General features: G+C 46.8%; 1 protein-coding gene across 2 annotated transcripts in view; it reads right to left on the bottom strand.

The window, feature by feature from the left end:
- Positions 1 to 13,961, bottom strand: part of GPATCH1 (G-patch domain containing 1) — a 45,633-nt gene that overhangs the window by 19,109 nt on the left and 12,563 nt on the right. For both annotated transcript variants that reach the window (XM_047711987.1, XM_047711988.1), the window contains exons 6-12: positions 12,593 to 12,651; positions 11,973 to 12,215; positions 10,590 to 10,737; positions 6,814 to 6,893; positions 4,004 to 4,208; positions 1,730 to 2,026; positions 152 to 330 (exon numbers count right to left, since the gene is read on the bottom strand). In XM_047711987.1, the coding sequence (XP_047567943.1) occupies positions 152 to 330; positions 1,730 to 2,026; positions 4,004 to 4,208; positions 6,814 to 6,893; positions 10,590 to 10,737; positions 11,973 to 12,215; positions 12,593 to 12,651 (1,211 nt within the window). The remainder of the gene's footprint in view (positions 1 to 151; positions 331 to 1,729; positions 2,027 to 4,003; positions 4,209 to 6,813; positions 6,894 to 10,589; positions 10,738 to 11,972; positions 12,216 to 12,592; positions 12,652 to 13,961) is intronic.

The raw sequence follows: 13,961 nt of genomic DNA, 5'->3' as shown, positions 1-13,961 counted from the left end.
CCGAATCGGGCTCCCTGCTTCTCCCTCTCCCACTCTCCCTGCTTGTGTTCCCCCTCTCACTGTATCTCTCTCTGTCAAATAAATAAATAAAATCTTAAAAAATAATAAGATGCAATAAAATTCATCAGGTAGGGATGTGATGGCGACAGACCTCTTGGTCTCGAGGGACTTCCACCTGATCTGAATCCTCCTCCTCCTTGGCATGCGTGAACCTGGAGGATAAGGTCGAATGGGAAGACACGTAGAGTAGAGCCGCCCGAGCAAACTCATCCCGCTCGCGGCCTCGCTCCCACTCTGTCATGCTGGGGTCCAGACAACGTTCCAGGGCATCTATGGAACAAGAAACAAGAAATTGCTTCACTCTTAGGAAGAACATAGGACTCAAAGGAGAATATCTAGTGGGTCCCACTGTATCCCTACAGATTTTACCAGAAGGGACACCAATCCTTACCCTGGTTTCTGAGAGCATGGTAGGGAGTACTTGTCAGGTAATAGTGCTCTCCCCCTCAGCTTGATTCTTTTGTTGAATTCTGTCTACCTCACAGAACAGAGAAAAACATCTGGGGCCTAATGCTTGTTCAATCTTCAAAGCCAGGGACTTGGTACCACTCCCAGACAGTGAAAAGTTCATCCCAAGTATCTTCCTAGGTTTTGGCAGAAAAACACTCCTTTTTCTAACTTTTTTTTTTTTTTAATTTAACAATTAACATCAGTGGGTGGGTTCTTAGTAGGCAGTGGAGATATAACAGACCTCCATCTGCTTTTGAAAACTGATGTCTCAGGGACACCTGGATGGCTCAGTCAGTTAAGTGTCTGCCTTTGGCTCAGGTCATGATGTCAGGATCCTGGGATCTAGCCCCATGGTGGGCTTCCTGCTTAGCAGGGAGTCTGTTCCTCTCTCTCTCTCTCCCTCTGCCCCTCCCCACCGCTTGTTCTCTCTCTCTCAAATAAAATCTTTAACAAAAAAAAGAAAGGAAGGAAGAAAACCGATGCCTCACATTTGCTGATGACTCTTCCAACCACTACTGTGAATGACAGCAATCCCTCTCCTCACTCTGCCCAAATTTACCCCGTAGACTGGAGAGTGATTTTTTTGCCCCCTCGTAAGGGTTCAATAGCCAGCTACCTTTTTTTTTTTTTTTTAAGATTTTATTTATTTATTTGACAGATCACAAGCAGGCAGAGAGGCAGGCAGAGAGAGAGGAGGAAGCAGGCTCCCCGCTGAGCAGAGAGCCCGACGCGGGGCTCGATCCCAGGACTCCGAGATCACGACCTGAGCCGAAGGCAGCGGCTCAACCCACTGAGCCACCCAGGCGCCCCCCAGCTACCTTTTTAAATCAAATTTTAGACCATGATTAAGGGCTGGCTAATTAGGATTTTAAGATAAAGTGGGAGATGACCTTGTTCTCTTGGTGTGAAATGCAACACTTAGAGAAGGCAAGCATTTGCAAACAGTACACGGTCTGTGCTTCAGCATTAGCCATGGCCAAGGCGTGTTCTGTACTTAAGACAGCTATCTTTGGGACCTGAGATATGGAGAAACACAAGCTACTTGTTCTTACTTTCTAAGGTCAAGAGCCAGGGACTACAATCTTTGCACTGTTTGCAGCTGGACAAAGCCAAACACTGGCAGAGTGGGGGACGCTACAACTTCAAATCCAGGACTCGGGCGGAAGAGCAAGAGTGCTTCCCCAGGCCGAGAGGTGGGGGACCCAGACCTAGCACCCACCTTTCTGACCCCGTTTCATATTTACTAAAAACTCTTCATATCGTTTTTGCTTTTCTGGATCTTTTGCGAAAGGTTTGAAGTTGCTGGCTCTCGTGGAGGCTGTCCCACCACTCAGGGCCAACTGCCACGAGCAGTGTCCGACGTCTGGAGAGGAGGGCTGGGGTCTGCTGCGTGAGGCATTCTGGGCCAGACTCCTGGCCCTGAGTTGAGCTGCTTTCAGGTCAGTTGCCTGCTTCATTTCTTTGATTCTCTCTTTGTCTTTTTGGGACAGAAACTCCAACACTGAAGTAGTCGAACCTAACAAAAATAGTAACAGGAAGAGAAGCGAAGTATCCTAAGACAGGTATATTGACATGTCATGGTACAGACGTGTTCAATATCACAAAGGTATGTCGCTGGCGTATTTTACACTGAGTTTCTCATCTGTATTCCTATCATCCCTGTGAACTACACAGTGATGAAGTAACAAGACTCATGTTTCACTGCAAACAAAAGTGCAGGCCAATGTGTTTATGGATGTTTATGGAGTGAGTGAGTGGTCCTAGAATGAAGGAGCTGACATCCCAGGCTCCAGATGCCAGCCCGAGCAGCCACCACCTGACAGTCCCACCTGGCACAAGCCCCGGTTCACAGCCACTGTCCCTGCAGTGTTCACTCCTGTCACAGTGCCCCCAGAGCACTGGCCTGGGCCACGAGGACACCACAGACAGGGCCCCGCTGTCACTAGCTGGCGGCATGGGCCTCAGAGAAGCCCGAAGTCAACCCCGGAGGATGGCTACGAGAGGAGGACCATAAAGGAAACAGGGTGACACCTCCAAAGGAACTTAGAGATGAGGGCTGGGACTGGGGTGTGAGGAATCACTAGCACGTGTGGGGGCAGGGAAAGCCTGGAAGTTCCCTCCAAAAAGATCATAGTTGTGGTGAGTTAAGTAAAAGAAAGAGCTGAAGTTTGAGGGAAGAGCAGAGGCAGAAGAGACAGTGAACGTCAAGGCCCCAGTGGCTGGCACGTCATGGTAGGTGGGATCAGACGGCAGAAAGCAGGGTCACGAGACTGCACCTCAGGGGGTTATGAGAGAGGGGGACAAGACATGGCCTGAAAAGGAGGCAGGGCTAGATCACACAGCCTTGGGCAGGGGCGGGAGGGGGGTCGGTGTCTGGATTTGTCTTTAGTGTGAGAAGGACTGGGATGTTTTAAGAGGGGCAGTGATAACGATTCAGTCCATCCCGCTGCCAGTCAGGGAAACAGACTGCAGAGAGGAAGGTGGGGAAGTAAGGAGACCAATAGTGAGGCCCCACAATGGTCCAGGTGAGGGAGGATGGGCGCTCGCTCCTGGATGGAAGCAGTGGAAATGCAGACACAGTGGGGTCCCCCGCATGTTCGGGGCAGCGCTGAGAGGACTTGCTGGTGGACATGGGGTGGGGGCAGGAATTAGGATTCCGACATTCTGGTCTAAGCAGTGGATCACTAACAATGGGAAGATCGGGGGAAGAGCAAGTCTGGAATAGGAAGTGGGGAACCACAACTTCTGCTCTGGTCTATTATATTTGAGATACCTATCAGGCTCCCAATTGCCAAGTCCAAGTTCACCTCTCAGGTGGGTCTTTCTGTGCCGACCTGCAAGAGATTCTCCATACTTGTCCGCACTTTCAGACTCACTTGCTCCTTTTTTAGGCATTCAGGAAAGAGACACAGTACCCTTTCTCCTGAGGAAAAAAATCGCATGTTCCCAGGCTCTATAGGGACAGGGAAGGCACCCATATCCTGGTCTATACCACATTCCTGGCAATTATTCCCAGTCTGAAAACTGCTGAGCTTAAGACCAGGGTTGAGATCTCAAAAGCACACCCAAACTTATGTTAGAAGACAACAAGTCTCAAGAAATATGGGATACGGGGGACACTGGGGTGTCTCAGTCGGTTAAGCGTCTGCCCTCAGCTCAGGTCATGATCTCAGGGTCCTGGGATTGAACCCCGTGTCTGGCTTCCTGCTTAGCGGGGAGTCTGCTTCTCCCTCTCTCTCTGCCTGCCACTCCCCCTGCTTATGCTTGCAAGCACGCACATGTGCTCTTTCTCAAATAAATAAATTCTTTTAAAAAGTAAGGGATACGTACACTGCTATCTGTGCCATTCACAATACACAATCTCGTTCTCTCCGTGTGGGAATACTAAACCACCTAAAACCACCTAAAAGGTTGGTCATTGAGAAAACATTTTGATTTTGGTAACTCCAGTCCCTATAAATGTAACGCTCTTCACCTTCTTCGTGGCACCTACCTTGAACAGGTGTTTCTCCCAGCAACTCCCCCCTCTTGGAGGCATTCAGTTGGTGCCTACTGCAGGTCCCCGGGTCAGGCACTGGCTTTCCAGCTGACTCAGACGACACCTGGAGTAAGTGGGAGTTCTCTGAGGTTGCAGCTACCACAGGTCTGAAGTAATGTACTGGTCGATAGTCTCTTGGCAATTCAGGTGGTGGGTAAGTCTTTTAAAAAAGAAAAAACAAAAAAACAAGAAACAAACCTCAGAAAAGACAGGCTGTGAGATGACCGTGTTTGACTTAACCAAGAAAACCGGTAACCTGTGAGTGTTGTTAAGCCTGCCCTCTCTGGCCCAGCCTCTGGCAGGGAGGTCACACTGGGCACAGCCCCTCCAGGTGTCCAGCCAACATCCATTCTGGATGTGGACGGCCACTGGGAAATGCATCTTTGTAATGGCCACACATTTCTACTGCTACCCCTGCCCACTTCTACAGAGAGATGCCAATATGCTCCTTCTGTGTGATAAAAAAGATGACAAGAGTTAACACAACGTACTGGTTCACACACAGAACTGGCCGACTGCAAATCAGAACATAATTGAGAAAAGTATGATTCGAGACTTAGGGGAAAAAAATAACAACTTTAAATAAGTTGCTTTTCAATTCAGAATTATTTTTCTAATTATGTTTCAGTTCCAAATTAGAGCTTGGGGACTTATTTTTTGATCTGAGGTAGTTTTAATTCAAAAGCTGAAATTGAAATGTATTTGAGGAATTCGGGCACTGATGAGGACAGAACAGATACATTACAAGAAAAGTATTGGGCACTTTTAAATCACTGTGCTGAAGGGTCTTCCCTGCTCCGAGTCTAACAAACATATTTACGGACAGTCTTACACAAGCCATTTTCTAGAGTTTCCAGCTACCGGAAACCCTGACCTCTGTAACCAGGGCCGCACCAAAAGCTCTCTGGCAGCGGTTCTGGGGCCCGGCTGCAGACAGGGCTCCCCTGAGGGTTTAACGACACTGACGCCACGTCCCACCTCAAGAGCTGGTGCCCAGCGGGGTCCCCAGGTGGCTGAAAGACGCAGCCGGGGTAAGCACCTGGCACCGACAGCCCACGGAAGAGGGCTGGCATCTCTGCCAGGAGATCTCATTTCTTTATCATCTCAGCTTGGCCACCTTCTCAGAATGCGTGGACTCCCATAGCAGCCGGCGAACCCTCCGTTACGGCCGTGACACAGAAATCCAGAGGGGCTGGGCGGCAAGTGCGCAGCCTGTCTCTTAATGCCCTCCGGGGGGATTCAAAGCATTCCCCCCACTCTGCTCAGTCTCTGCTGTTTGGCCTCTGGCTGCAGAGGCTGGGCTTCTGGCCACGGTGTAGAAAACTGGCCTGTCTGTGAAAGGCTAGGTGAACAGAGCCCTTCTCTGAGTCGCTCCCGCCCAAAGCACTACTCTGGCAAGCAGTGCTTCAGGAACCACCCATGCCTGTCACCCCGGTCATGAACCTGGGCCTCGCTAGAGTCAATTTGTGCTTCGGGCGCCCTCCCTGGGGAAAGGCTGCACTTGGGGGCCAGGAGTTGGTCCTACTGAGCCCTGGGTCAAGCGAGTACTTCTCAGCCTTTTTCCTGCTCTCCTTTTAGACACTTAAAAAAAAAAATTCTCCTTTAATGTTATTTGACATTTCTGGCAAGAAACGGGCCTGACGCTGCTCGGATTATGTTCTGCTCGTTGTTACAACACACCATCACAGCTAAACAAATCAAAGCTGCTGTAACCCAGAATGTGGCTCTTGAAGCTGCGCTGCCCCTGGTCGCCCTTGTTCTGAAGAACCACAGGCCAAGTCACAGGGGTACTAAACAAATGTTTGCTGAATTCAGAAACAAAGAGCAAATTAAAGTATGGAACCATCTAAAACGGGCTGCTAGGGGTGCCTGCGTGGCTCAGTCATTAAGCGTCTGCCTTTGGCTCCGGTCATAATCCTGGGGTACTGGGATCGAGCCTTGGGCTCCCTGCTCGGTGGGAATCCTGCTTCTCCCTCTCCCACTCTCCCTGCTTGTATTCCCTCTCGCTGTCTCTCTCTGTCAAATAAATAACATCTTTTAAAAAAAAATTAAAAATTAAAAAATGAAATGGGAAGCCAACAAGGCAAATGGCCAGGAGCCCCACCTGAGCCACCAGCACCCATCACCCCATGATGCCTGCCCATGAGCACGGGGCTCCCGTGGGCAGGGAGAGTACTACTCGGCCTAAGCTGTACAACGATCTCACAAAACAGGACTCTCTGGAAACGTGTGAGGAGCTCTCCATGGGGCTTGACCTGCAGGCACGTGGCCTCTCTCCCTTCTGTTTGCCTAGACAAGGAGTCCAGGGAACCCTGTCCACACTAGCCAACACTCTTCATGGCATTCAGGAGGAGGCAGGATGGGGGCGTTTGATGACTTCTTTAAATTTTCTACATTTCCTTAAGTTACACTGCCCTTGGAATTATATCAATTCCATTTTCCCCTCCCCCCCAGTTTGTAATGTAATTCTTTTTTTAATGGAAATATAACCACTTACTTGGAGCTTGGTTTCAAAAACTAGCAACTTAAAAAAATAAAAGATCAGCAATTAGATAATTTGGATGCAATGTGATTACTGACTGACATTTCTTATGCAGAATATGTTTACCTAGATACCTGGACAATCACTAGTAATTATATTATCGCTTTTTAAAAACAGAATTTATTTATTCTTCAATCGTTAATACAATAGCTCAGATTACATAGCAGCAAATGTTTTAAGAACTAAACCAGTAAAATAAAGAAATAAATAAAGTTTTCCTTACTTTCTTGGAAGATAAAGGTTTAGAAGCCAAGGAAAATCCATCCAAAATTTTGCCAATGTATCGAAGATCTTTCTCTGATTCTACAAAATGATGTCATTGATTAATTTCAGAAACAGAGAAGATTACAGTAAGACAAAAGACGTCAGTTTTTTATCTCCAAGAACACAAATACTATGAGTCACACATGATTAACTCAAAGAGATAAAAGTCAAGGGGAGAGAAGAATGGTACGTCAGGCCCTCACACCTCTGTTGACTCTGACTGGCAATCTGGCCACAGCACCCTCGGCTGATTAGGTGGCCCCGGAAGTGAGGCCACGGCTCTCCCAGACAAGTATCTCAACACTGTTTCTAGAAAAAGTACCTTAGGTCCTAAGCTAAGCCTAGGGCACCAAAGAATAGACTCTGGAGTAAAAGATCTCAAGAAAGGGGGGCATGGGTGGCTCAGTGGGTTAAGCCTCTGCCTTCCTGGGATCAAGCTCCACTCGGCAGGGAGCCTGCTTCCCCCTCCTCTCTCTCTGCCTGCCTCTCTGCCTACTTGTGATCTCTGTCTGTCAAATAAATGAATAAAATCTTTAAAAAAAAAAAATCTCAAGAAAAACCATGAAGAGGACAAGTATGGTTAAAAATAAAATCATAACCATCAAAGAGCCATTTCTAAAACCAGGTGAAGAACCAGGGGGAGACTACCCCCCCCAATTTCCTTAGCAACTATTCAAAGAAAGCAACAGAAGACAATACAATCAGGTTAGCCAGTAATCTAATCCCAGCTCAGATTAAAATGTGTTTTTGCTTTTTTCCCAGACGAAATTCTAACAAGAGATAAAGATCACCAAAGATCACTCAGGAAACAGAATGACCAATCCCCTCTTGACCTGGAGCCAGGGATCGGCCATTGGTTATGGAGACAATCTCATGGATGGGGCTCTTTGATTCCCAAAGATTTCCAGAGCACAGTGGTTATGTCAAAAACCCATATGCAGGGGCGCCTGGGTGGGCTCAGTCAGTTAAACATTTGCCTGTGGCTAAGGTCATGATCCCAGGATCCTGGGATTGAGTCTCGCACAGGACTCTCTGCTCAGTAAGGAGCCTACTTCTCCCTCTCCCTCTGCTGCCCACCTCCCCCTGCCCCCTGGCTTGTGCTCTCTGTCAAATAAATAAATAAAATCTTAAAAAGAAAGAAAGAAAGAAGAAACAAATGTGCATAAAGACAGAGCTATATAATATTCAGAATATTTATTATAGCCATAGGGACCGTGAAAAAAAAATGAGTAGTTTAAAAATTAACCATAAAGGTATCTTGGTGGCTCAATGGGTTAAAGCCTCTGCCTTCAGCTCAGGTCATAATCTCAGGGTCCTGGGATCGAGCCCCACATCGGGCTCTCTGCTCAGCGGGGAGCCTGCTTCCCCTCTTTCTCTGCCTGCCTCTCTGCCTATTTATGAACTCTCTCTCTGTCAAATAAATACATAAAATCTTTTTTAAAAATTTAAAAGTTAAAAAAAATAAAAATCAACCATGAAGATTGGCTAAATTTAGATTCACTCAATGAAAAACCTTAAGGTTAAAACTATAGTTGTGCCTGGGGTGGGAGAGGAGAGGCAGACATAGCAGAGTGGGGATAAGAGGAGCCTGGGGAGGTTGGGGAAAGTCACCAGCTCAGGCTTGATGAGGGGGCTTGATGAGGGGAAGGGTGGAATTCAGTCAATAGGCACAAAGGTGTTGTATAAAGGAAAAACCAAGGATTTGCCCCAGGAGGCAGATTTCAATATGCGTATCTATTACAGATTCATAATTATTATGTAATCGATATACAGTGATATTTGTACTACATAATTAATACATATTAATATATTATGATAGAGTATCATGTTACTGCATTAACATAATCAAAATAAATAATTAACATGTTAGTATAATCTATAATACTAATACATTAATTTTTTTCTTTTCCTTTTTCTTTTTTTTTTTTTTTTTCAAGAGGGGGCTGGGGAAAGGCACAAGGAGAGGGAGAGAGAGAGACTTAAGCTGGCTCCATGCCTAGCAAAGGGCCTGATGCAGGGCTCCATCCCACGACCCTGAGATCATGACCTGAGCTGAAATCAAGAGTCAGATGCATAACCAACTGAGCCACCCAGGTGCCCCACACATTTTCCTCCAAGTTATAAAAATACATAGTCTTAGTAGCAAATTTTGAAAATAGAGGTAATGAAAAGGAAGTGGTAACACCAACTAACATTCGGGTGCATGCTCTCCCAGCATCTTGTGTTAAAACCCTAGATTCTTTTTTGGTGATGAGCACAGAGGCCACCGACACTTATAGAGGCGCCTGGCATGTCTTAAGCCTTTTCTGTCCGTTACCAGCCCCGTGGGTGTGCCCTGGTCATGCCCACTGTGCAGGCAAGGACACTGAGGCACAGGGAGATGAAGCAGCCTGCCCGAGGCCACGGCTAAGAACCGGGCAGAGCCTGGGCTGGAGCAGAGGTGGTCTGTCTTCAGAATGTGTGTTCACAGCCATTAAGCAAACTACCTCTAAAAACTGTTTTGAGGGGCGCCTGGGTGGCTCAGTGGGTTAAGCCGCTGCCTTCGGCTCAGGTCATGATCTCAGGGTCCTGGGATCGAGGCCCACATCGGGCTCTCTGCTCGGCAGGGAGCCTGCTTCCTCCTCTCTCTCTACCTGCGTCTCTGCCTGCTTGTGATCTCTCTCTGTCAAATAAATAAGTAAAATCTTTAAAAAAAAAAAAAAACTGTTTTGAGCCTTTTTGTCTTCCAGACATGCAAAATGGGTATCCTTTCGGGAAGTTATGCTTGGCTCACTTAGATTATTCCAACATGTATGTTTCAGATGTATTTTATAGGAGTTCGATCAGATTTGATTTGAGGACAGCTAGAAATGTCTCTGTAGATGGTTTATCTCAGCAATCGCCTCCTTACCTCACTTAGGTGCCTCTTACTATTCTAACCAAAGAAGAGTGGGTGCTCTTTATTCAGTCTTTGGCCAGGTACTGTGCCCAGCATGGAGTTATGCCACTTAACCCTCACAATGACCCTCAGAGTGGATGTGATCGTCACTTTACAAATGATGCCCAGAGAGGTTATGAGCCTCTCAGGTTACCCCCCCACCCCCGCCATCCAAATCCAGTCACATGACACCAATTCACGTGTTACTCACACCGGTCCCACAGTCTCCTCCCTACACCTTTTCTGGAAAGAAACACTGAACTGCTACTATACGATCCAAATCCCTACAGACTCTGACTTGAAATCTAAGTTGCGTTGAGAGGTGTCCGCTTCCTAGCCCAATGAGAGCCTCCTAAGAGCCAGGGACTCAAGTGGGAGGACAGGCTGGGCACCATGCTCCCCTTGCTGTAAGCCCCCACGTCCAGCCTCTGACCTGCTGCCTGAGCTGGCCTACCTTGGCCCACTGCCCAGGGCCTCCAGCTTCCCTCTGACCCCATGCTACCTCTACCCACAGCACAAGCACCTGTCCTCATACTCAGTCCTTCCCTGATTCCAGACCTCTTCCCCCTCCCCACCTCGGCCTTGTCTCAACAGCTGGCTCTGGCTTCCCCCCACCCCCACCCCCGGTTTATATCTAGCTTCTGCCTTACCCCTTGCCCTGGGCCTCTCTTCTCCCCATCTTGTTTCTCACCCAGCATCTTTTACCCACAACTCCCAACTCCACAGAGGCTGACACTCCAGCATCAATGCTGCAACCCCTTCTTCCTATAATACCCTGACATGTGGTCCTACCACCAGTTGTGGGTCTGTGGAATTACCTTTCTGACTTTTATATTGCCTGGGTGCTGTCCAGCCATACAGTCCATCTCCAGGCTCCTCATCCTTCAAAATGGTGTCATATTTGGATAAAGTTTCCATGGCATAGATGTCATCATCTTCCTCTTCCAGGGCACCAACACCAAAAGCCTTCAAAAACAAGGTTCTGAACTGAGCAATTACAGGTTTTAGGGTGTGTATCCGTGGAAGGATAAAGCTACTTTAAGGATGTGACCAAACAGACCACATTAGCACCCCAAGGTCACCAACAGACAAGGGAAGTGGGAGACTAGATTGACACACAGAATCAAGTTATCTTGGAAACCATGGCCAGAAGTGAATGCCAGGCCTCCAGCGGTGGGGCTGTCCTCTGGGCCCAGCGGCAGCTACCAGTCTGGGTCCTAACACAGGAAGGTGTGGAGAACACATCCAAGCAGCAATGCAGGAGGAGAAGAGGGCCTCCAAAAGAAGAAAGGCAGAATATTCATCTACTGTTCAGTGTAGCCAGGGCTAGAGAGCAAGCTCTGAAGGCTACCACTACTGAAACAGCTATTGTAAGAACTCCTAATCATCGTGGGACACAGCCTTCAACAAGCATCACTTTTTGGGGGCGCCTGGGTGGCTCAGTGGGTTAAGCCGCTGCCTTCGGCTCAGGTCATGATCTCAGGGTCCTGGGATCGAGTCCCGCATCGGGCTCTCTGCTCAGCAGGGAGCCTGCTTCCCTTCCTCTCTCTCTGCCTGCCTCTCTGCCTACTTGTGATCTCTGTCTGTCAAAGAAATAAATAAAATCTTAAAAAAAAAAAAAAAAAAGCATCACTTTTTGTTTAAAAAAAACTGGGAGAAAACATGTACAGGAAAGAAAAGGCAATGACAAAATCTGCTAAATATAACTTAAGAAAAAGCCTCTAAATTAATGTGAGAGCACAGGCCATCAGGGAAAGCCCTGCATTTCCTCAAAGGTAAAAAGCAAGTCTCCCAAGTGAAATGTACACTCATGTTCCCAGTGTGGGGCTGGCAGCACTAGGGAACAGTCTGAGAGGTAGTAAAACTTAGACTTGAACTTGGAGAGACAGATTGCAATTGGACTATTAATTAAATCAAAGGGGGAAACGTGCTTTTTCTGCTCAGCCCCACATGGGTATGGGAACGCAGTCCTCAGTCCTGGGAACACACAACTCCATCAAGAACATTAGGTCACAGGATGTCAGCAGTAAAATCAGGAAGGTGTGCTTCACGTGACTTCAGAAAAGACCGTACAGAAAACAGAACCACTTCTAAGTCTTCCTGTTAGTCAGTGAATAATGAGTGACTACCATATATATAATATGATATGGAAAGCATTCTCACTGTTGACGTTTCCAAGTTCATGAAACAGAAACTTCTACCTGGCCTGAGATTCCCAGTTTTCTTCCTTTATTCACTCCAATCTCTCCAAGAAGATCGCTGGTCCCCTGGGGTCCCCCACCGAAAAGATTAAAATGGTCTCCCGAAGTTCCAAACAATGCTTGGTGGGGATCCAGGCCCTTGTAAGCCAGTCCATGCACATTATCTTTAGGTGTGAAATCCACAGGTGTGACATCTTTAGGGGCAAAGGTCACATTTTCAGGCACATAGTCATCATCTTCCTCCTGCTCACAATGAAGAAAAAGTGCAATGAAGGTGACTCACTGACTGGTGCAAAGTCCTGCAAAATACTATCTTCAAACGATTAATTCCAAACAGAACACTGACCGAACTTTCTTTTCCTCTATCACAAATCACTAAATCAAGTTCTTGATACTAACACAAACAGTGCCATTTTAACAATCTGAACAGACTTGGATATGTATGGTGCTGGCATGTTGCCAAATGCATTCTCTGACGTGAAGGTAGTTTTCGGGTGGGGGTATTTCACTGTTATGGGATCCAACTGATTTTTAAAATTATTTCCGACCCTAAAATTTCATGTTCATAAGGAAACAGATGTTTCTATACCAAATTCAAGGTCAGTCATCCCATACAATACCTCAGATCCCTCAGAGCCTCCAGGGGGTAAGGCACAGCCATAGATTTTTACTCCAGGATCTACAAAAGAGATTTCAGATACATTGGTTGCAAGTGACTGAAAATAAAGAAACCGGAATTACCGAGGCCATTTAGAGGTTCATGGAAGCCCTTATAAAAGCTGCTCTGGCTCTAGGGTCAGAGACGAATCACTCAGGAATTGTGTGCCACCCACACTCCGGCAATAATGTGCTCCATGACTCACCACTACTGCCCCAGCACCACGGAGAACCCGAAGGAAGCTATTTCTGTCATCTGGCTGGGGAGACCAAGGGCAAGAAATCAACAGAAAATCACCCTGTCAAACTGTGACACAATTTTGACAAGAGTAGGAAAAGGTTTCATGTGGTGCTAGCAGGAATACAAACTGGTACAATGCTTCTAGAAGGCTGTTACGCACGACACACAGAAAGCCTCAAAATACAGTTGACTTCTTGAGAATGTAAACTGGTAGAGCTACTGTGGAAAACAGTATGGAGGTTCCTCGAAAAATTAAAAACAGAAACACCGGGGTGCCTGGGTGGCTCAGTGGGTTAAGCCTCTGCCTTCGACTCAGGTCATGATCTCCAGGTCCTGGAATCAAGCCCCACAGCAGGCTCTCTGCTTGGCAGGGAGCCTGCTTCTCCCCCTCTCTCTGCCTACTGCTCTGCCTGCTTGTGGTCTCTCTCTCTCTCTCTCTGTGTCAAATAAATAAATAAAATCTTTTAAAAAATAAATAAAAATACAAATAAAAATAAAAACAGAAGCACCATGTGATCCAATAATTCCACTATTGGGTATTTATCCAAAGAACAAAAAAACACTACTTTGAAAGGATACAGGCACCCCTATGTTTATTGCAGCATTATTTACAACAGCCAAGATACAGAAGCAGCCTAAGCATCTGTCAACAAACAAATGGATAAGAAAGATGGGGTACATCTAAGTATGCAATGGGATACTACACAGCCATAAAAAAGGATGAGATCATGCCATCTGTGACATGGACAGACCTAAAGGGTATTATGCTAAGTGAGATAAGTCAGACTGAGAAAGATAAGTATCATATGACTTCACTCATATGTGGAATCCAAAAAAAAAAACAAATAGAATCAGGTTTATAAATACAGAGAACAAATTGATGATTGCTAGAGGGAAGGAAGCAAAATGGGTGAAGGCCAAGTGGGCGATATAGGCCTCCAGTTATGGAATGAGTAAGTCACGGGACTAAAAGGCCCAGCACAGGAAACAGAGTCAATGATATTATAATAGCATTGTGTGGTGACAGATGTAGCTACGCTGGTGGTGAGCACAGCATAACGTTTAGACTTGTCAGATCACTAGGATGTACA

This window comes from Lutra lutra, chromosome 17 (assembly GCF_902655055.1).
Source record: "Lutra lutra chromosome 17, mLutLut1.2, whole genome shotgun sequence".
In the NCBI taxonomy this organism is placed as follows: Eukaryota; Metazoa; Chordata; class Mammalia; order Carnivora; family Mustelidae; genus Lutra; species Lutra lutra.
The sequence above is the reverse complement of the archived record's forward strand: the minus strand, read 5'-3'. Positions and strand labels throughout refer to the sequence as shown.